This window comes from Eutrigla gurnardus, assembly GCF_963514095.1.
Source record: "Eutrigla gurnardus genome assembly, chromosome: 3".
Taxonomy (NCBI): Eukaryota; Metazoa; Chordata; class Actinopteri; order Perciformes; family Triglidae; genus Eutrigla; species Eutrigla gurnardus.
Window position 1 is genome coordinate 31,254,954 of NC_139917.1, and position 23,815 is coordinate 31,278,768.

Here is a 23,815-nt window from a genome sequence, read left to right on the forward strand (position 1 = left end):
AAGCAGCGTCGACCGACGAGTGAGGAACGTCATCACGTCGCGTCGACGTACGTGCAGAACGTTACAAACGTGCCAGCGATGGAAGTATTCGAGTCAGGTGGCCGGAGAAAATATAAAAATGTGAAGAATACGCCATGACGAATAAAAGAACAGCATTCAAAATGTATTATTTATTCATTTAACAGGGACAAGACATTTTTTCTGAACATAATTTTCTGAAATGAGCCATTCTGCCTAATGAGTGCTTTTACATTTGGTATATTTTAATGCCAAGTCTTGTACTTTTACTTAAGTACGGTTAGTAAAGTAAATAAGTAAGATACCTGTAACAGAGTATTTCTAAACTGTGGCGTTGCCACTTCTCTAATTTATATAATAATAATAATAATAATCTGATAAATTATCAGAACCATACAAATTGTCCTAAAATGGACAATGTGCATGAACCTCTTTTGGTTTTGGGTAACATAATGACGTTGAAATGTCGTTACAAATGCTCATTTGAAATGAGAGTTTTATTTTGAAAGTGTCCACCGGAAGTATTTGTTTTTCCCCAAACGGTGTCAAGATGGCGATGCCCGTGAGGAGGACGCTGGTAGCTCTTCACAGAGCCACATGCGGCAGTTTGAAGGTACGGAGACATCGAATAACACGTTACTTTATCAGATTTATACAGACATTCAAAAAGTATTCGTAGCAGCTCGTTTGTTTTGCTCGTTATGTGCGATTTAACGCCGCACGGTGTCCTGACCGGGTTAAGCATAGCTAACGTTAGCTAACTAACTGACAGCACAGAGAGGGATCGACCTGCATTTATATTTATTTATATAGTATATATTTATATTTTAGCCCTGTGATAGACTGGTTACCTGTCCAGGTGTACCCTGCCTTCGCCCAATGAGAGCTGGGGTCGGCTCCAGCCCCCCGCGACCCTGAATACATGATAAGCGGTAGACAATGGATGGATATTTATGTTTTAGCCCAGGAAAACTAATAAAAGCAACGTGAGACATGACTAGAATACAAATACGCATGACAAGTAAAATTGTGAGGTTGTGAGGAAGTTAAAATTCTGACTTGTTTACCTTTTAACAGTCACATTTTCGTGTATTGTATATTGCAATGGTGGAATGTAACTAATAGATCATAATTATAATAGTAACTTTATACTTCTACTCCACTACACCAGGCAATATTTTATTATTATTATGTCTTTTCTTTTGTTCTTTTGTTCTTAATAGCTTGATTGGAGGAGGTTTTTTTCTACTGTACTTTTAGTTAATTTATTTATTGGATTGTTTTCATTCGTTAATGGTGAAGAATGGGGGTAGGGCTGGACAAGTCCAGGCTTCTTCCTATCCCTTTTAAAACAAGTCTTATGTTATGTTTAAATTGGCTTTATATATATATATATATATATATAAAATCCATTATTATTTATTAATAGTACCGTGTGATATTAGTACTTTTTTTACGTGAGTAAAGGATTTATCTGAATACTCCCTCCAGCACAGGTTTAGGCGTGGAACTGGACTGCATTATTTAAAAAAAGGTGTTTCTAATATTTTATCCACTCCACTTACTTTACATGTTCAATGTAAACATGCAACACCACCGCTAACTATGACCTCAGTGATGCACATAAAGTAGAATTATCACCTCTCTGAAAAAGTAAAATTTTGTTTAATTTGTCTTTCTCATTTTGTGTTGCAACTGCTGAACCGCAAATTTCCCTCAGGATGATGAATACAGTTTTATCTTTATATTCACATTCTCTCAGAATGCTGAGGCGTCTCTGGATGTGCGGCATCGAGTCCCACTTTACGTGCCGGTCCGGACCAAGAAGCGGTACTTCATCCCTCCGGCGGTGGGCCTGAAGGGAAAGAAGGAGGAGAACCCGGAGGCCAAGGCCCGAGCGGCAGGCATCGTCTTCAGGCAGCAGTACTACGAGAGGCCTATCAACATTGCCTGCACTGGTAATAATATTGTTGTTTTTTTCCTATCTTTTATTAGTATTTTTATATCTCTCCTGGTTGGAGGCTTCGTACCGATTGATCCTCCCTGTCTGTTGTCTTTACCAGCGGGGATCTTTGACCCTTACATCCCCCCGGAGGGCGACGCCCGTCTGTCCACACTGTCTAAAGAAGGCCTGAAACAACGGACGGAACAGATCCGACAGAGCGCCGCCTCACAGCTAGCGTAAGATCCCGTCTCTCACTCCTCATGTTTTCACATACCCATGTGTTGTTTTCACTGCCAAATTACAATTGCATCAAAAACATCACATCACACTCCACAGTAAACGTGAGAAAGTTTTAACGTGTTTCTTTTCCAACAGGATCCGTAAAATCAAAGAGCACGACTCTCAGTTCAGAACGAAGGATTTTGGCGTGCAAGCTCAAGAAATCTTCATCGAGGCCCACAACGCCCTGTCGCAGTAAGACGACAAGCATGTCTCTCACTTCTCTCAGCCAGCTGACGCAGCTCCTCAACCCCACAGATGAATATCACAGTGAAACATTCCTTATAGACGCTGCACAGCATTAAAAAACAAAAAAAACACCTTGCTTTGACGATTAATTAGCAGGTTCTCTGTGTGGACTAGAGCTGTTGTTCATTCGTTTTTTTACTGGGATCAAACACTTATTTTCCTCCGTTTAGGACAGATTTATAGCAGAGCTCTGATCCATAGTGATGCAGCATGTTACCCTTGAACAAATCTTCGGGTTCAGACAGGAAGATTAACGCCTGCTGTTTGTGTTTTTGCAGGTTCAACAAGGAGAAACTTCACTCCTTGATAACAGAAAGGTGTTATCCTGTAAGTTGTTTCTCCTGAACTGTTGCTGTCTGAATCCCTGAGTTGCTTTCATTCTCACGCCTCCTCATCACTCCTCTGTCCCGTGTTCAGGAGATGACACGGGGGAACCGCTACAAGACCATCCGGTGGAGGTTTGTAGAGTCCCTGGAGCCGCCCAAAGTGGTCCAAGCCCGCTGCCCCGACATGGTCTCCAAGGGCAACCTGTACGGCCAGGTGACGGTCCGCATGCACACCAAACAGGTAGGACTCGGTTAACGGCCTGTTGTCGAGGAGAATGAACTATATGTGTGCAGAACTTTTTACTTTATCACCCAAGTATCATTAATACTGCTGTGTTAATGATCTGTCTGTCTTTCTATTTGTCTATCTATCCTTCCTTCCTTCCTTCCTTCCTTTTGCGTCTTCTTGTCCTGCAGACTCTGGCCGTGTACGACCGCTTCGGCAGGCTGATGCTGGGCGGCGAGGAGCAGCCGAAGGACGTCCTGGAGTACCTGGTCATAGAGCGACACCTCGTCAACCCCTACGGCCGGTGGAGGTTACACGGGAAAATAGTGCCGTCCTGGGCTCCGGCCAAAGACCCGATTATTAAGGTGACCCTCTGCTCTTACTGGCTGACAACATTTATCTTTTAATAGGAGGAAGAGGCAGCGCTCCAAGACGCACTTACTGTCGTAAAAGGAAATCTTCAACCCTTTTATTAACTGGCTAGTCCATACGTCACTTTAACGACCATGTGAACAAGGTGTTTGAAGCTTTTCAGTATCATTTTCTTATTTTTTCAGTGAATGATTTCCTCCTCCTCCTCGCCGAATAATACTCTTTGTCTCTTTGTCTCTTCCCCTAAAATAGAGTCTCTTTGTCTCTTCCCCTAAAATAGAGTCTCTTTGTCTCTTCCCCTAAAATAGAGGTTGTTTGGTAACCGTCCAAATGCAGCTCCGTCCCCCGGTTTAATAAACCGGCCGGCCCCTTTTTTTAATCTGTAAGGTAGAGGAAATAACACATTCCTGCAAACTCAACTGCACCACGAACGTCCTAATCAGTTTCAACAGATCTGGACTTTATAACCCTCATGCAGGGAGGATTTATTGCAGGTCAGTTGTTTGAGTTCCTTCGTTTTAGTGAATTGGAACTAATAAACTGGCCCAAACGGAAACCAGAGGACTGTGATCAAATGTTTAGCATGTTCTGTGCATATATGAGCTTTAACTTTTGGTGTGGAAAAGACATCAAACCTTTTTTTTCTATTTTGAAAAAAAGATTTTATGTCTCTACATAATTGTTTTATGGATACGTTTTATTATTCATCATACGTGTATTGCACAACATAAAACAAGCTAAAGTTCATTTCTCCAATTCACAAATAGCATTTTGACACAACAATCCCGGACTCGATTAAATTTACCCGACCTTCGTACATAAAATCAAAAACGGCTGCCGAGCTTTCGCGTCTCCATGACGACTGAGAGAAAAAAAGACACTAAATTTCTCTGCTCAAGTGCTGAAATGAATCAGTAGTGTTTTAATCCAGAACGAACCGTCAAGTTGCTAAAGACTGTTTTTGTTGCCATTGACCTTCAGAGACCAGCGTGACTCATTTCACACAGAAAAGTTATTATAAAACTAAATCACATCAGCTGAGAAGCCGGAGGAGCAGAACGCTGTCGACTCATAACTTTTATCTGATTCGTCCAGAGTTATTTATCTGTGAGATTGTTTTTCAAATATAATGAATGTTAATGGTATTTAATTAGTGGTGCTGACATCTTTGGGGGAAAAAAAATTAAATAAAACACTCAGCAGTTAGTGTGGATTTACAGTTCACCTCCGGACTGTTTCTATGGGAGAAAGTAGTTCCAGTGAAAACGATCGACAGGAAGGTCTCTTGAATCTCAAAATAAAACTGATATTAATTCTGGATTGATTTTAATTAGTTTTGAGTACCACACATTAAAACCTCCTGTTGGGATTGAGGCGGTAGATCTCACACACTCTCACACACAGATACCTCAAATATCGAGAGTTTTCCTGATAGCGAAGCTCTGGAATGAGTGAGTGAACTCCTGCTCACCTCACTACGTGAAAGCAGGACAGAAACACATTTAAAACACTTTAAATCGCCTTTTCTTGGACTTGATGAAGGATTATCTGTTTGTAACAAATGTGTCTGCTGTCATCGGTGAGATGATGCAGGGAGCCCTGTTAGAGTCTGACTAACCTGAGGGGTCGTGTTCAGGCTTCGAGACGTCCGACCGGAATAGAAGTTGGAATATAATCACCTTAAATCTGTGAGTCAGCGGCATGCTGCGTCTCACAAACACCAGACAGATGGAGCAGTAATGTTGCCTGGAAGGTGTTTCTGACTCTTAAAAAATAAATAAATAAATAGCTGTCTCCGTCGGTCTCTGCTCTCATTCTCGTAGTTACTTTGCGATGGATGTTTGTTTATTATTAATAATAATAATGTTGTTAATGTGATTTAAAAGCAGGAAGTTTCGTTATTTATTATGTTATTCATCATAACAGAACAACATAACTCTCAAATGTCTCCAAAAATATGATGACATCTCAAAGTGATTCATTTTATCAAGATTTTCATTTTATATTTAAATATATATTTATTTATTTATTTTTTTCTCCAAGCATAAAGCTACAGATATCTTTTAAAATCAACCACACCAAACATTTGAGGTATGACTAATTATTTTGATTATATAAGACTCTGCCACCCGTCAATCACAATCTGTTAGACCAACTGATAAAATGAATGCAGGGCGCGTCCGCCAGCTGGAGTCCACCAAATGAAATGAAAACCAGATTCTACACAATCACAACTGCTCAAACCTAACTATTTGATTAAAAAATCCAAAGGTAAATACCAATACCTCCATAAATATAAAAGAAAATCCAGGAAACCCTCTATAATGATATAAAACCAAAAAGCAATGCAGGAGCATTCTTTCACAGTGTTGAGATTTAGGTTTCTCATCTCAGGTTAAATTCCCTCAGCAACATTTGGCATTACAAGAAGTCCTGAATAGATGGCACTTGAAAGGTGTATTATGTATGATGTCTTGATTTGATTTAAGTTTTAATAAATAAAATGATGGTAACCTGCTCCTCTTCCTCTTCCAGACTGTCATAATACCTGGTCCAGACCTGAAGCCGGGAGAGGAGTTTGATGCCCTCAACTATGAAGTTCCCAAACCAAAGGCGGTTCAGTGGAACAAATAGGCCACCGGGTGGCGCCACTCTTTATGTCTAGACCACAGTAGTGGGACATAAATCAGCAATCATGCAGCCAAAAATGCTGTTAAAATTCTGTCTGTGGCAGGTTAGTTTGTTGGCGCTGGCAGGAAGCCGGGCTTCCATCGGAGGCTCTGATCTGTTTGAAAGCTGCTGCTGGCCGTCGATGCTCTGGAAGCAGCAGGTGAGTTGTAGGATGAACAAGCTGCTGAGTCCTGCAGCCAATAAAGCTGCTTCACTGCACAACAACAATAACAGCTCTTTTTTTCTGTCGAATTTGTTTGACACCTTTTCATATTGTTTTAAGACTAACTTAATGTGTACATGCAAAAATAAATAAATGAATAAAATGTACAGATCTCCAGAAATTGCACGGTTTATTTCTGTGATCAATATACTGACTTCAGGAAATACAAAAATAAAAATGTCCCATTTATGTCTCTTCACACAGATTTCAGTGGATTTTTCTTTATCAGAATAATCTTTCATAGAAGATATTACATACAAAATTGAAAACAGAACATGAGCTGTATCTAATTGCAAATCAAGGAATTTTACAACATTATAGAGAATTTTTTTTTTTTAACATGACGACAAATTACAGCACGCTCATTCAAAAGACACACTAACATGCAACAATGCTCAAAACTAGGTCACTCCATTGACAAAAAAACCCCAAAAGTTGGCGCAGTGTTTAAACGATGAGATCACTGAATGAAAACGAATCACTGCAGCTGTTTGGGACTGAATGACACCGTAGAAGTACTGAAAACACCTGATTTCACCGATTACTGGTGACGTGTGACTCAATTACATCAACACAAAAAACTGTTAATATTGTTTGTTTTATTTACCGACAAACTCAAAGAGGAATGATTCTTTAAAATTGGCACTCACTCACGTCAGACATCGAAATGTAGGGCAACTCTGGATGTAAAGAAACCAAGCTAATAATAAATATACAGAACAGCCACAAGATGTCTTTGACTAATCCATAAATGAATTTAATTTTTAATAATCTACATGGCCGTCTGCATATCGATGAAGCCATGCAGAAGAATCTCTCATATAGAACAAAGATATTTTGAATAGATTGTTTTTCCAGCAATGACTGTAATGACGTAATACCAAAATCTGCATAAAACCCCCACAGACTGACTGAGACTGAACCTAATGCAGATTATTTGCAATATTTTAGTTCAAATTTCAGTTCAGTTTACCCACAACACAAGTGTACAAATTGCAATTACCACACATTTAAAGAGATTTTTTTTTTTTTTTTTTTACAGTTTTATCATCATCTCATTGTCCCATCTTGGTGTCCAGTGCATAAAAAAAAAAAATATTTCGAAATGCTCAGATTATAAAACAATTTCCACCGTAAGGGGTCTTGAGTTTATGGTGATTTATGCATTATTTGGTGTTTCTTCTTTAAGTGTAGGAATGTAATTATCACCATTATTATGACTGAATCAAAGGTGAGAGCATAGTAATAATCATTGGCGTTTTAGTCATTAAGTCAGTGACTTAAGCAAACAGGTATGCATAGTTTTATCAAACATTAGTACTTCATAGAATGTAATTTTGAGATCTACTGCTTTACACTTAACACTTTCTTCTACTTTGAGAAAATATAATTTCCACAAAAGAACAAAATTAGACTGAATTTATGTGGCAGATGCTGGTTACGCTTCCAAGTTCCACGTGTTCGGTCCTGTGCTGTATTTGGGATTGCGAGCGCTGTTGACTTGCTAAGTTCAGGTATTGTGACACATTCGCATCAACCACGGGTCCAACATACTGTATTCACATGACAAAAAATTGTGTATCGTCACCTAAAACATACAAATACACAAAAAAAAGTTTAACAATTGGGAGGGGATAGAAGCAGGAAGAAAAGGGACTTCATCTAAATGCCTTAGATGCCCTTCATCAGCCAAGAATTGTCTGTCTGTAGCTCCATTACTGGTTTAATGAGGGACATAATGCAATGTGTGCTTTAGCTAAAAGAAAACTGATCGTCAGGTTTGCACAGTTTATTGGGTTCCAGCTCATCAGGTCTTTGCTACAGACCTCTTCCACTTGGATAGCGGCATGGCCCAAATGGACAGTCCAACCTGAAATAATACAGCGCTAAATTCCTGTCTTTGATTAGCCCAAATTCTTGTTCCAACAAAAAGGGCTTACAGCTCTGTCAGCTGTAGGGGGAGCTGTTCATGGTCTGACACCACACTCCGACTTCCCTACAGAGCTGGGGAAGTTAAAAACAAAGTTCCTCCTTGACCACCAACAGTGTACCATACAAATGGCTTTATCGAGCAGAACGGATAAAATATCAAAGCAAATACAGACTAGATTTAGATCAAAAGTCAGGCGGGAATACGAGAGCCTCTGCAGCAAATTCTGCATCGTCCTCTTCGTCTTCCTCAGGAATATTCTCAGGCTCCCATGTAAAGACGTCCGAGGCATTGTCTGTAAATGAACCAGATCGACTCCGTGCCATCTCCCAGGGACACAAAGCATCGTGCCGGCCCAAGGCTAAGTTATCTTTAGCCTCCTCTATCTGCTGTGTGCCGATACCTGATGAGGTCTCTCCTTCACTGAGGGGTACCTGGTTCTCTGCGGCTTCATCTTCGTCACTTTTGGGAATATCACCTTTGCTTTCGGTTAAGGTTTCTGGATCGTTGGACTCCCAGGGACAAATGTCTCCACCAGTGATATCTTGCTTTTGGAGAACTTTTGGTTCATCCATCTCCCAAGGACAAACATTTTCCCGAGCACTATCTTGCTTTTTTAAAACTTTTGGTTCGTCCGTCTCCCAGGGACAAACATTTTCCCGATCGCTGTCCTGCTTTTTGAGAACTTTTGGTTCATCCGTCTCCCAAGGACAAACATTTTCCCGATCGCTGTCCTGCTTTTTGAGAACTTTTGGTTCATCCGTCTCCCAAGGACAAACATTTTCCCGAGCGCTATCTTGCTTTTGGAGAAGTTTTGGTTCGTCCGTCTCCCACGGACAAATATTTCCGCGAGCGCTATCTTGCTTTTGGAGAACTTTTGGTTCTTCTGTGTCCCACGGACAAACATCTTCCTGGGAACTTGCTTGTTTTTGTAGTTTCTCTGATGCTTTTGATACTTGAGTTTTAACTGCCCCTGCATCCTCTGTATCCCATGGACAGACATTTGGCTTTGTGGGTGGCGATGTGTCTTGCCTTACATAGGTCTCTGATATTTTGGGATTTTCTGCTTCTGGTTCAGCACTATCCCATGGACAAACAACAGCTGGCCTTTCCAGCCCTTGCGAAACCATGTTGGTAGCTGCAGGTTTTTCAGGTTGGTCAGTTTCCCAGGGACATATGTTTACTCTTGTGCTGTCTTTCCCATCAGTCTGCATAGAGGCGGCTCTCAAAGGGTCTTGTTGTCCAGTCTTCCAGGGACAAATATCTGCCTTGATGGTCATTTGTGTTGTTGAGCCTGCATCTGCTGGCTCGGTGTTCCCCTCTTCCAATGGACAAATGTCTCCCATGATGTTGGGTGGATCAGGGAAGTCCCATGGACAACTTTCTGCTGCCTTGGTCACTTGTCTACCCAAATGCAGGGCAGGTGATTTTGCATGTTGTTGCTGCTCATTACACAAACTTTCTTTTGATGCACTGGGATAGATGGCAGGTTTTATATTTTCTTGTTGAAGAGGCACCGACAGCGTTCCCTTGGTCTCCAAAGGATTCAGGTTTTCATATACTACTTCAGCCTTGACCTGTACATCCCAAGGACATACATTTCCATATTCATTATCTTTCTTTATTGAAACTTGTGGATTTTCTGCAGTCTCCCAAGGACATACATCTGCTGACTGTTTCAAAGACTGTTGTGTCTGTAAATCTTTGGATGTGTTAGTATAATATATGACAGGAATCTCCTGAGATTCCCAAGGACACAGCTCACCAAGGCCGCTTCCTTGTCTTCTCACATTCCCATGCTCTTGAGATTCCCATGGACATACATTAGATGGTTGAGATGGTTGTGAATCCCAAGGACAGACATCTGCTTTAATGCTCTGCTGCTTCTTTAATCCCTCTCCTTCATGGGAAGTACCAGCTATATCCCAAGGACACACATCTGTGTAGGAAATATTGCGGACTGGTGTTATTCGATTACTACCTCTTCTGTGAGTTGAAGGAGTTCTACAGCTGCTGGCAGTTTCCCAAGAACTTATACTACTACGTTTGCTGTTCTGCCTTGATAAAAATACATTTTCATAAGTACCATCTTTTTGCATATCATCTGTGTCCCATGGGTAGACGGCAGATTTTACAATCACAAGTCTTCTTGGGCTTCTGTCTGAAGAATCCCCAGAGGAAAGTCTGACGGCATTCTGCTTCACAAGGCATGGCTTGTCTGCTGTCATACTTCTTTTCTGCAGTGCCCTCTTTTCCAAACTTGGACGCCTACTGGATGATCCCAACCTTGGCGTTGTGGAAGCACTTTCCTGGCTTTTTTGGGAAACAGAATCCTCTCTATTTAAATTCCCCTCCTTGCTGGACCTGCTCCCTCCGTCCATGGATCCCATAACTGATTTCACAGAGAGCCACTTACTGGTGGTAGTACGGAAGGAGAAGACGCGTTGATCTTTTGTGACCTTTGGTCTTGGAGTGCCTGGTGCACTTGCAGACACGTGTGCCAGTGGTTTGGGGGAGTGAGTTCCACTTATTCCCTTATCCTCTGATGGATTCTTTTCTACAGGAGGCAAATGGTCCCAAGGACAGACAAGCACCTTTGGAGATTGTGGCCCTTTGTCTGCATCCTCAGAGTTAGCGTAGGTGACGTGTTTCTGGTTCTTGTCCCCTGATTGTTCTTGATCCACCTCCCAAGGACAGACCTCAGTCTTGTCATACGATTCTGACTGAAGAGCACTTCTTGTCTGGTCACTAATGGAAATGCTCTGCCTAGACCTTGAAAGCACTGTGCTGGCTCTGTTAACCTTCGGGATGTTCTCCATAGAATGAGTGGTAGTGGAGGTTAGACTCCAGGACTTATGAAGCCTGGTGTGATCAGGATGCAGAAGATTGGTATCAATTGTCAGATTTTGGGCACTGGCTGACTTGCAGACCCCTGGTGGTATATCCAAGGAATCTGTCTCAGATCGCCGGGAAGATCTCTTCACAGCATTGGCCTTTAACATGGAGTCCCGCAAGGAAGGGTCTCTTTCCCTGACATAGTGGTGATCACTTTGGGACTTACGCATGGATGGTGACGGCGATTTCATTGAACTTTTATAACTAATACTGATCGTATCTGGGGCCCTCCTGAAGGACTCTGACTGATTCACACTGATTCTACTGTGGAAGGATCCATCTTTGTCGTCCCGGCTTAACTGCCTGCTCATGCTTTCTGGGATCTCTGCAATGCGTCTAATAATGGACCTCCCCAATGCACATCGAGAACTTCGCTTCTTTGACAGATGGGGGTTGTTTGCGGTCATCTTCTTGGTCTTGTGGACTTCTAACTGGGCATATAACTTCTTCAGTTCATCCTGGTGCATTTGAAGGGATTCGATGGAGGGATTGAGGAAATGGTTGAGGAGAGGAAAAGATATGGAGAGTAACAAGTCAGAGGAGAGGTAACAGGCACGTTGTCATGTAAGAAGAACACCATTTAGGATAAGGATAAAAGGTGGAGAACGTTCATTGAACAGTTGATTGTAGTTGACCTACATTTATGATTTGAATTATAATACATTTAAGATGTGTTTAAGGGAGTTTTTATATAGTTTTTTTGTACATAACTGGAAATAAGGGACATTTATTTTTCTTATTTAAATGTGACCTTTGGAATTCCTTCCACAGTTTGTAAATGATGTCCCAATGCGAAGTGATAACATCGTTCTGAGGGAGCGTTTACCCGAAAGTCATCCGGGTCCACGCCGCTGTGTTCACTCCAAGCCGAGTGAAAACTGCTGTTCAGGTACGAGCCGGAGCGCCGCAGGTCCACTTCATCTTCGTACACCTCCGCAGCGATCTCCTCCCTCGCCGGCTTGGACACATAGAGAAACTGTGGAATGCACACAGACACCACACACACACACACGGGTACAATTCATAAATGTTGGACATTTACAGTATATATAATATAAGCCAATGTGACCGACGAGTGTTTGTACTTTAAGTACATTTTGATGCTAATAATTTTGGACTTTTACTTGTAAGAGTATCACTTCTTCACTATGGTATTACCACTTTTAAAGATCAAAGTACTTTGTCCGCCACTGAAGATTAGTATGTTAAACTAACATTGCAACCATTAGCTTGTTGTCATGCAAACGGTATACATGGCAACTTGCCTAAATACTAAATGTCACATGCTAAATTGTAGATTGAGTTAAATGCCAAATGAAGTGAAAGCTGGCGTCATGTTAATGGTAGTATTAAGCTAGTTCCCCTTTGGCACTTTGACACAAACATGCCGAGTACCTTGGGAATGAAGAGCAGGGCGAGTGTCACAGTGATGGTCACATGGGTGTGCGTGAAGGAGAGCAGCAGCATCCAATCAGGATGGAGAGAGGGAAAGGTGAACCTGAGGGAGAAGGGAAACGAAGTCACATCAGTGACACGGACTGTATAAGAATTGGATGTTGTCATGGCGACGTCACCTGTCGGTTTGTGGACTACATTTTTTGAATCCTCGAGTTTGGAATTTTGGATTTTTAGCAACCAGTGAAGGAAGTGACCATATTTGGACTTTGGAGGAGCAACGGGTGGAGCTTGGTGTTTACCTGAACAGGTGAAACATGGAGGAGAGCAGCAGCTCATTGTGGATAGCGATGCCCATGTAGCGAGGCTCGTGGAAGGCCGAGGGAACCGGCCTGACAGCGGTCCACAGGGAGCTGCCCCAGCACAGGAACAGAAGCTCGGCTGTGGAAGAACAAAGTAAGTTCATGTTTTCCTACATTCTTCCTCAATGTTCATGGTGCTGTTTCATTAAAGTTACTCACCCACGGCCATCATGTAGTCCCAGCGGTCCAGGTAACACAGGTTGAAGCCCTGGCCGTTCGACGTGGCGGTCGTGATGAACACCGGGATGTTCCTGTCACGGTTCTGCAGCACGCCGACTGTCCACGCGCACAGGAACCAGCTGACCGTCATCAGCATAACTCCCAGAATCCTCAGTAAGTGGAGGCTGGACAGGTAGGGCACCCTCTGGGCTGTGCGTGAGAGGAACACTTTCAGGACCCTGCAAGGCAAGAATCCATCAATTTCACCGCCAAAGACAAAATGTAGGAAATGAAGATGCCTCTGAATAAACAGGAGAACTATCTTTGAAGGTATAAGGACATTAAACTGAGAATATTTTCCAGAATTAGAAAACAACAAACCAGTTTGGTTTGCCTCTTTTGATCCTTTTGGAAGTGTTAAGGTCATTGAATGTTTATTGCGCTGCCTACCTCTAAGACAAGAAGAGGAGAGCCATCAAGCCAGCGAAGAGACTCAACAGAACTTAATTCTACAAATTAAAAAATCATGAATAGCATTTAAAAGCTATAAAAACTATATCGGTACAATCATTCCACAAGTGCAGACCAGGTGGCGAGCTCCGGTTCTGCAAAGTGTTGCATTCTCTCTGCTGGCCACCAGGGGAGCGAGGGCAGCTGGTTGCAGGAAGAAGTCCGATTGCACGGAAGTCGGTAAATAACCTGAACTGACCTGTACATTTTCAGGGTGACCGTGCCGTAGACGATGGAGAAGCCGAGCAGCCGGACCCAGCGGAGCAGGATGCACCTGAACGTGCTCGGTTTGAAGTACATGATGAACACCTGCATGAGACGGTACACTTCCTGTAAGTCACTCAAAATATGTAAAGAGCATCATTTGTGAATCATTCCAGCAGAACTTATTATATACGTTTATATAGATGTTTAATATCGTAGCGGCTATCTGACACCAATGTAGCTGCGATAAATCAGCCAGCCTCCAGAAAAACGCAGTTATATGAGAAGGTAGTGAGTTCGAGATCTAGAGGTGAGGTTGCAGATTGCAACCAACTGAAACTTCTCCCGTGGGAATGAGTGTATAAGAAGTCATATAAACACCGGTGCAAAATAGAATAGCTAACCATTAAAGTATAGAATAAATGAAGTAAACTAAAATATAAAAGGTGAGATTGAAAAAGTAATAAAATTGAACATGATATTAATATGTAACATGCATGTGGTGGTCATGATGTTTTTTTAGAAATCATCTGAGCAGTTTGCAGGTAAACTGAGGAGCTGAGCTACTGTGAAAATGTCCCATTAACACTTTCACCCCATTACATATCAAACTAAATAATAAAATAATAATATAATAATAATAACTGGTGGCTCATATCAACGCGTTCAGACGGACAAATAAAAAAAATCACGGCTGATTTTCTTTAACGGCTCTTTAATTGGTGAAATGAATCTAAAGATTGATTGATAATCGTTATGAGGACCGTAAACTGCCCACTCCCCACTCCCCATTATGGTCCATTATGATATAATCCGCGGCGCTGTGCTGTGCGGTGATCTGTAAAGAGCTCTAATCTGTGACACTCGGCTCGCTCTGACACTCACCGGGAAGTAGAGGAGCAGAGAGCCGAACAAGATGGTCTCCAGCAGCAGCAGGCCGGACGCCCGGATCCTCTGAGGGGGCGACAACAAGGACCAGTTACAAGGTTCTCCGAAGACCTGGTGCTACTTCAGATGTTAAGGGACTACACTTGTTTATTTATAAGTTATAATACAGCAAAAAAAAAAAAAACATTCTCCACTGTCAGGAGCATCCTATGTGTTTACTTTTTGTTTTGTTTTTTAACAAAAATATCAGCATCAAAATGAACATAAAGTTCCAAAAAAGTGAAAGTACTAATTTTGCAGAATGGTTTCAGAATAATTTATATTATATTAGTGGATTGTAATTATTGGTGAATGTACATTCATGTTACAGCTGGAAAAGGTGGGGCTGCTCATTTTGATTTATTAATAATAATATATACTTTTGCTTAATCCATCTCAGACAGTTTCTCTTTTTATGACTTTTTTTTCTTTTTTCTTCACAGTGGCTGAAATGGGCTTCCGGAGAGGGAGATGCTCATTTGACTGAATATGGAAAGGAAACCTCAGCGACTAATGAAAGTATGATGAAATGTATTATCTGGTGAACACTGCTGGAAAAATGTTAGTTCCTTTCCACAAGAAAGATGAAGTCACACCTACGATTGATGTAAAGAATAAAGATAAAAGATAAGTGAAGTGAAGATAAAAAGCCAGGTTTAGGGTAATTGCAGTCTTCATTAATGAAAGTACATAAATACATTTTTAACGTTTTTTTATTTTATTTTTTTACATAATGTGTGATGGCTCAAGGCCTGGACCAGCATCTCCTTGATCCGACCCCCGTCCATACGGTGCCCCTCCTCCCCCCCGTCAAGCCATAAGACCTGACTCACCCGGTTCCGGCGATGCCTGTAGGCCACCAGCATGCTGACGAAGATGAGGAGCATGAAGACGCCCTGGACGGCCAGCACGCCGCCCCTGAGGAGCCAGGCCTCCTGCACCCAGCAGGGGATGCCGTCCTGGCAGCTTCTACAGCCCGGCCAGCACGGCAGACAGATGGGCATGTTCGGGTAACATGTAGCGGCGTCGCCGTCACTCCCGTTCACAGGGCCACCGTCTGGATCGACACCTACACAAACCCACGTGAAGCCCTCGCATGCATGTGACTTCCAAAAACGGTACGTTACATACAGCAAGATACAAGTTACTAAAGACTCCAGGCCTATAGAGAATTCCCATCTCTGTTCCTGCCTGTATTCATTACCTGGGAGACCTTTGATCACCTTAAAAACGTAGATCTCTATGGGTTGTTGGTCTGAAACGGGGGCCACCAACCTTTTCTTTCCCTCCGTGAGCTAATTTGACAAACTACTTTGTTTGTTTGTTTGTTTTTTTTACATTAAAGCATGTAAACATGTTCTAGTAGAAAATCCTCAAATACAAGTATAACCCTGAAGAAGAGCATGACATGTTCCCTTTAACTGCGTTTTTGGTCTCCACCATCTCCGAGGAAAACTATCTGGCTCTTCAGTTGTTGTTCAACTTTCTTCCCAACTGTTGGACGTCGTGTACAGAAAATATGTTGGTGGGTTTGAGAGGGACTCAGAAAAGCAACCAACAAGCTAAAAGATGCTAAAAAGAAATTGGAAATATAACAAGAAGCTAGGCCCCGCCCCCCGTCTAGTGTTCCCCATGGGAACGATAGTCAACGACCAGAGAAAGAACAACATTTTTAGATCCAGTTTGAATTGTGACATGAATTACACATACTGTACGATGTTTGTCAAACGCACTGCCGTTAGCTCATCTAACTTAGCCAGTCCTGTCACTAATGTAACGTTATCTTATCTTAACGTTTTTTGGGTGTTTTTTTTTTTTACAATTTACGTATTTTCATACAACAGTTTGTACAGTTTCTTGACGTGCAAAAATTATCTTAAATTGACAAACATGGCACATGTACTTCATGCTACGATTCAAACAGGATCAAACAATCACAACATTGACTAATGTATCTATATTTTGGGGCAGTGAACCGTGAACAGGACTCTGTCAGTTATTGACCCACCTGAGTCCAGAGGCGGGATCTCGGGGTTGTAGTAGCCCTCTTTGCAGCGGCAGCAGTATTGACCCAGTCGAAATCCCCGGCCTGGACTCGGGACGCACTGCAGGAAACAAGAAGATTATTCTGATTACTGTGGCGCTCGTACTGTCGGAAGCAATCAAGTGTTTTTTCCTTTTTAGCGAGAACATCAAACAGAACAACATAGTGATTTTCAATGATCTTAATTATGTCTCAGATTTATTTCTACTTCCACTTAATTTGACTTATTTAGTGAAGAATCAAACTATTATGACGATAGTTCACCATTCATGCTCACAAAGTGACATCGCTTAACTGTGAGCTGTGAGAAGGCGAGAAGACAAGGAAATATATAATATATATATAGTCTAATAAAATGATAATAAAAAAAACTTTGTATATGGTATGCAGATGCAAACACTTGACTTTATGCATTTTGTTTGAATATGGACACCAGGAACAGTATAGTGGTGGGAGATGCTCTGCTTTCCTGCTGCTGTGAAGCAAACAGCACCTGAATGAATAAAGGTTTTACTTTTTTTTTTTTTTTAAAGTGGGTCAATTTACTCTCTCACTCTATTTCCCTCTGATGCTAGCTTCAATTTAGCCAGGCAGGACTGACGGACGCACGCATGCACACACACACACTTGGATGCCCTGTGTGTTAATCTAAGTTAAAAGCTAAATGGATACATAATGCCTCTACTGAGAGCATTATCCTTTTCTAGAGAAATCCTGTTCGCAAGCGCGCGCACACACACACACACACACACACACACACACACACACACACACACACACACACACACACACACACAGGCTTCAGATATGTATGCACCAACTCACAACCCCCCTTTATCAGATGCTCAGAGACTTAATGGCACGGGCTGAGCATTAACGTGATATGGATTATACAGAGCGGTCAACTTAATTCTCTTCATGGCCGCGTCTCAATTCATCAGGTAGCCGCCGCCGGCGTACGTCGGTGGATTCAGTCAGCTGTCGTCGTACGTCGACGTGGTGGAAATGTGACAAAAAAAAGCAGGAAGACGAGATGTGAAGGGACAAAGTGGGAACAGTGATGACAGAAAAGATGAGATGAGACGGGAGAGGTCAAAAAAAGACTATTCAACGGACAATGAGGGGAAAGACGACATGAGATAGATGAGAAGAGATGAGAGAAGACAGAAAAAGAAAAGATGGATGAGGTAAAAGAAAGGTGAAGATGAGGCGAGATGATGAAACAAGACGAGAGAGGACAAGACGGGCAGGATGAGAAGAGATATGACACGAATGGACAAAGCAGGAGGAGACGAGACGAGACAGGATCACATGATGAAATACAAGATGAGACAGGACAGGACCAGAAGGGACAAATCAGGACGAGACTACATGAGATAGGATGAGAAGAGACGGGAGAAGGCGGGGGGGCAGAAAAGATGAGATGAGGCAGGACAGAACCAGAAGAGAGAAGGGGCGGCAAGACTACATGAGATAGGATGAGATGATGCAAGATGAGACGAGACGTCATGACCACGGACCATGACGGGGAAGACTACATGAGACAAGATGAGATCACATGATGAAATGAAACGAGATGAGAAAAGACAGTACAGGTCAGTGAAGAGACGAGGTGGGAAAGGAGACGACTCGATGAGATGAGACAACAAAAGACAGAACGGACAAGGAAAGAGAAGTCGAGATGAGATGTGATGAGAATAGATGAGACAGGACCAGAAGAGAAAAGGCGGGGCAAGACTATATGAGGATGAGATGATGAGATAAGACAAGATGAGACTGTGGACCATGAAGGGGAAGACTACATGAGATGCGATGACATGAGAAAAAAAACACATGAACAGACAAAGGACAAGACTATGTGAGACAAGACAAGGTGAGAGGAGACGAGATCACATGATGTGGTTCAACGAGATGAGGAAGAGGTGAAAAAAGACAGGACGGGTCTGGAAGAGATGATGCGTGAAAGGAGACAATGAGAGGACACGACGAGAATGATGAGGAAAGACGAAAATGAAATGAAACTTGAGGAGATACGAGACAAAATGAGAGACGAGACAAAACAAGAGAGGAGACAAAATGAGATTCAAGACAAACGAGATAAGTGACAAAATGAGATATGGGGCTAAACGAGGTACAGGCAAAATGAGATATTTGGCAAAATGATGCACGGGAAAAAACTAGAGACCATCCTGTCTCAAGAGATGAGACAAAACGAGAGACGAGACAAAACGAGATACGAGACAAACAAGATATGAGACAAAACGAGATACGAGACCAACAAAATATGAGACAAAACATGATACGAGACAATACGGGATACTGGACAAAACGAGATACGGGGCAAAATGATGTACGGGAAAAAGCGAGATACGGGACAAAGCGAGATATGGGACAAATTGAAAGAGGAGACAAAACGAGAGACAAGACTAAACGATATACATGACGAGACGGAACAAAGCGGGTGACCCAGCACAGTTTCGGTTTGAATCCTCTGTGCCAGGTAGGACGGCGACGGGGACAATGGGTGCCATGTGGATTTGGGGATTTTTAATTTTTTTCAGGACTGTTCTTCTCTTGTGTTCCGACTCGCGGTGAGTGCGGTGCATAAAGGGGAAGTGTGTCAGCGGTGCTGGATTATAGCCGTAATCCATCAGATCATCCTGCAGCCCGCCGACCAAAGCGCATCCATCTTTAAATAGACGGCTGAGATGAGAGGTACGGGATTTGGTATGTGCAGACCGGGACGGCAGGGAAAAGGGTGAAGCTGAGAGAGACGGGTGGAAGTGGAGGTGGAGCGAGGGGGGAGGGGCAGACAGAAGAGTGTGAATGCGTGAAAGCATGAACGAAGGATAAAAAGAGTAATTGAGCAGAGACAGAAAGAGCTTAAACCATTCCCAGAGGTCACAAACAGTTAAGAGTGTTTTTGTGTGATGTAACTAAAAGTCACCGACGTGGTCTGAGCAGCAGGTGGTGGAGGACGTATTCATATCACACTGTAGAAATACTCCTGAAAGTATTTATGTAGAATCAGGAAAATGCATTTAGAAGTAGAAAGATGTCATAATATTATATATGTATTATATATCAGATTATTATCATATAATGTGTTAATGTAATGTTTGTCATTTCTTTTATTTACTATTAACTAATTATTATTTTCATTATGGAATACATCTGCTGATAGTGAGAAAAGTTGCCACGGTTACCCAGAGTTCAACTCAGCATCCCAAACCTCAACATTGTTTGAATAAATCTCTATATTAAATACTAACAAGGACCCTGAATCTTTTTGCTTTTAGTTTCCGTCTGCCGGACTGTCGGGGACAGAAGACCTTGTTCCTGTTCCGAACCACCCAGCTTTGGACCCTCCAGGTTTCAGGTAAGACCTGAACCGTTTCTCCAGTACGGGGAAAGGGGGGGGGGGTCTTGTAGTCATCCAATCCCAACCAATACCGATGCTTCAGGATCTCAGTACCCTCTAGAGCAGGGGTGTCCAATCTTAAGGAGGGCCGGTGTGGGTTCAGGTTTTTGTTTCAGCCCAGCACTCAGAAACCCGATTCAACTCATCAACTTACCAGAGTCTTCAATCAAGGCCTTGATGAGTTGGATCAGGTGAGGTGGCCTTCTTGGATAAGATTGGACACCCCTGCTCTACGGACACTTTTTGGACATGGTAGGGTCCTGTGAGTCAGTGTCTTTTTTCAAAATAAGGGTGCATCTTCAAAATAAAGGTATCGACAGCGAGGAACAACACATGAGCAGCAAAGGGAAAACCGGTTTACTTTAAGGTTCACACGGGACACGAACAGCAGCCTTCTGGATGAAAGTCCTGTGTTTGTCTGAACCCCCCAATCCACAACCCCTCCCACCGCCAATGCCGACTATGTTTAGAACTCAATATCCAACGGGCCCCATCACATTCAACACAGAAATGATTCTGGTTTCCTGTCAATGATTAACGGATGAGACCGATAGACTGAAACTGATTTAGTGTTTCACAAAAAGGGGGACGTATCCTGATCAGTGATCTCAGGTCTACTGGCCCCGGGTACGACCGTCACTTAATACACCCTAAATACACAACATATGGAATATAATAGTAAATCATCTAGACACGTTACATGAAAGCACCAAACAGTATAGAAAATGAATGAATATTATATACAATATTGCAATATTAAATGCAATATGAAATACATCTTATATGTTACTACATTAATAATAATATTTAAATTATTATGTGACATATTTATAAATCAGCCTGCATAGTTTTTTCGAGTATTATATATTCAAATTATTCTACATTAATTTATTGTTAATGTTTCTTCCACTACTGCAAGTAGGCCACACCCACAGCCATATTAATAAAATTAATAAACAACTTAATAACTTTTTCTGTGGCCAACAATTTCAATAATAATGAAATAATAAGCAATTCATTTATATAATAATAATTTCATTTACATAATATAATAATAGTAACCAAAATAACTATAGATATAATAATAATAATGAAATGTATTGTATTGTAATTATAATATATAATTTACATTAATGTAATATATATTATTACTAATCATTGGTTCCTCCATTAGTGGCAGTTATTTCCTTGCGTCGTCGTGTTTACCTCCATGGTGGTGCGGTTGCACTGGTGAGTATCAGCAAACCAGCCGTCTCCTGTCACACACTGGTCCAAGTCGATGTCCTGAATGTTGACGTCCACGCGGATCACACCTCTGACAGACACACACACACACACACACACACACACACACACACACACACACACACACACACACACACACACACACACACACCCAGGAGGTAGAGAAACAAGAGATTTCATCAGACTCATTTGAATAAATGTGGCCGTTAAGTGGATTCACTTTGAAATTAAAAAAAAAAAAAAATCCAGTTCCATTAAAAACCCTTATTTTGTTTCCAAAAGCTCATCAAACTTCCAAAAGCTCACTTCCGAGTGCCGGATTGAAGGTCACGGGGGTTCCAACGCGGAACCAGAACGGCAGGTGAAATGGAAAAAAAACACTGCGCTGTCGGCTTCAGAGCTTTTTGTCCTTTTCAGGGACTTATTTTTAGATTCGCAAATGAAGAATGCCTATATTTTAAATATAATATATATTTACTGGCAGGTAAGGGAAGATGATTTCCTCTGACTTCAGTAAGGGAGTGGGACACTGGTCTACTTGCAATAATGTCAACAAAATCAGATGGACCTGCCTTACTGGATCTGGATCCATGTGGATTCTGGTGTGAAGCTGCTAACAAAGTTAGCTTCATAATTCAACTTTCAACATAGGTCAACTTAACTGCTAAGCGTTTAAGTCATCTTAGAAGTTAGCATTGGTAGCATGGTAGCGACCTATCAATCAGCAGGTAAGCCCCGCCCCCTAAAGCATCCCCTGCTTTCTGGTCTGGTGGACTCTAAATGGACCTGTCAATCAGCAGGTAAGCCCCGCCCCCTAAAGCATCCCCTGCTTTCTGGTCTGGTGGACTCTAAATGGACCTGTCAATCAGCAGGTAAGCCCCGCCCCCTAAAGCATCCCCTGCTTTCTGGTCTGGTGGACTCTAAATGGACCATAATGTACTAAATGAACATCATGCTGGATTGAAGAAGACTTGAAACTAGAGATTGAGACCATAAACTCATGTTTACAATGTTTACTGAGATAATACATCAAGAGATGCAAAATTGTTGACGAATAAAGACGAGACTTAACTTTGTGTGTGTGTGTGTGTGTGTGTGTGTGTGTGTGTGTGTGTGTGTGTGTGTGTGTTTTGCCCAACCCTAACCTGAACTCCGGCGTCAGGTCAGGTTTGAGGCCGTAGAAGGAGGTGGACAGCGTGAGCATCCAGTCGGGAAGGAAGAGTCCGTCCTCGCAGTCGAGGAAGGGGGCGCTGGCCCAACGCACTCCGCTGTGATTGGTCACGTAGCTGTCCCCCTGCCTCCACTTGGGTGTGTCCAAGGTGCTGAGATCGTTGAGGAGCACCCGCTTGGACAGCGACGCCGGCTGGTTGGGGAACTCCGGGAACTTGAAGCTCCTGAACCAGCTGTCGTTGGGCGCCGGTGTGGGCGGGTGCAGGCTCTCCCACGCCTTGGACAGGTCCTGGAGGATGATGGTCTGCACCTTGGCCGCCGGGTTGCGTGAAGCACAGAGCACCAGCTGCGGGGACAGGGACGACGGGTCGGCGTCGAAGGTGAGCAGTGACCGCCGGATGAGCGGGTCAGCCTCCAGGAGGGCGCGGACCATGGCGTGGTACCACTCAATGTCCTCCTGCACAGTGCTCTCCCTGAGGTCGCTGGCCTGGAAAATCATGTTGAGGAAGTTGGCCATGTTGGCCAGCGCGTCCACAGCCGGCCGGAGGGGGGCGCCGAAGCTGGCGGGGAGGGATCCGTTCTGCCCCGGGGGGCTGTAGGCCCGGGAACAGCGGGCCACCCTCAGGGTGGAGGAGTCCCCGGTGTACAGGAAGGTCTCCGCCGGGGACCAGTCGTCCTCTGGCTGTGTGGGAGCTTCCGACCGCGGCGACGCAGACCCCAAAGCCTCTGGGGGTCTGAGGGAACTGGATGGGGAGGGGGAGACGCTTGAGGTTCCTGTGCTGTTTGGTAAAGAGTCGGTGGCTTGGTTTGCCTCCAAGGTGACTCCCGGCGGGAAATTTGGAGTCACCTGAGCTCTGAGGAGCGATGGGAGGAGCAGAAGAAGCCAAACAGCACCCATCCTGAATTCTAGAAGAAGAAGGAGAAGAAGGGGGAGGTATGTGGGTCGCACTCCTACAACACCTTCTCTTTTTTGGCGCGTTTGAACCCCGTTGTGGTTCCGTTGAGGTGAAAAACAAAATGTCACATGTTGGCAGAGGTTTGGACTTTCTTCATCTTCACATCAGTGAGGCGGCGCAGCAGCAGCAGGTGTCACACTCGGAGCGATCGGCTCCATCTGTGCACGGCATGAACGCATTCACGCTCACACAAAGAGATCATTGGATCCGTGTGTCCTCGTGCTGGAAGGTGAAGGACGCAGGGAGAGATCCCTGCATCTCTGCAGTCCGTCTGCTCTCCGTTTCTAGT

General features: G+C 43.1%; 2 protein-coding genes across 2 annotated transcripts; one reads left to right on the forward strand and one right to left on the reverse strand.

Annotated features, from left to right (window-relative positions):
* The first annotated feature begins 554 nt into the window (after positions 1 to 554).
* On the forward strand, positions 555 to 6,270 carry mrpl45 (mitochondrial ribosomal protein L45). The gene is made up of 8 exons (XM_084002977.1): positions 555 to 631; positions 1,781 to 1,976; positions 2,082 to 2,199; positions 2,339 to 2,437; positions 2,770 to 2,818; positions 2,909 to 3,058; positions 3,235 to 3,408; positions 5,951 to 6,270. Exons 1-8 carry the CDS (start codon positions 569 to 571, stop codon positions 6,047 to 6,049), a joined length of 948 nt encoding a protein of 315 aa, XP_083859103.1. The 5' UTR covers positions 555 to 568; the 3' UTR covers positions 6,050 to 6,270.
* A 476-nt stretch (positions 6,271 to 6,746) lies between these two features.
* gpr179 (G protein-coupled receptor 179) lies at positions 6,747 to 23,468 on the reverse strand (the record flags this gene model as incomplete). The annotated part of the gene is made up of 11 exons (XM_084002871.1): positions 6,747 to 11,591; positions 11,960 to 12,109; positions 12,529 to 12,631; positions 12,831 to 12,969; positions 13,050 to 13,288; positions 13,759 to 13,868; positions 14,649 to 14,717; positions 15,524 to 15,759; positions 16,699 to 16,795; positions 21,362 to 21,470; positions 22,546 to 23,468. The coding sequence occupies 11 exons, from the start codon at positions 23,466 to 23,468 to the stop codon at positions 8,424 to 8,426; spliced, it is 5,343 nt and encodes a 1,780-aa protein (XP_083858997.1). The 3' UTR covers positions 6,747 to 8,423.
* Between the last annotated feature and the right edge of the window lie 347 nt (positions 23,469 to 23,815).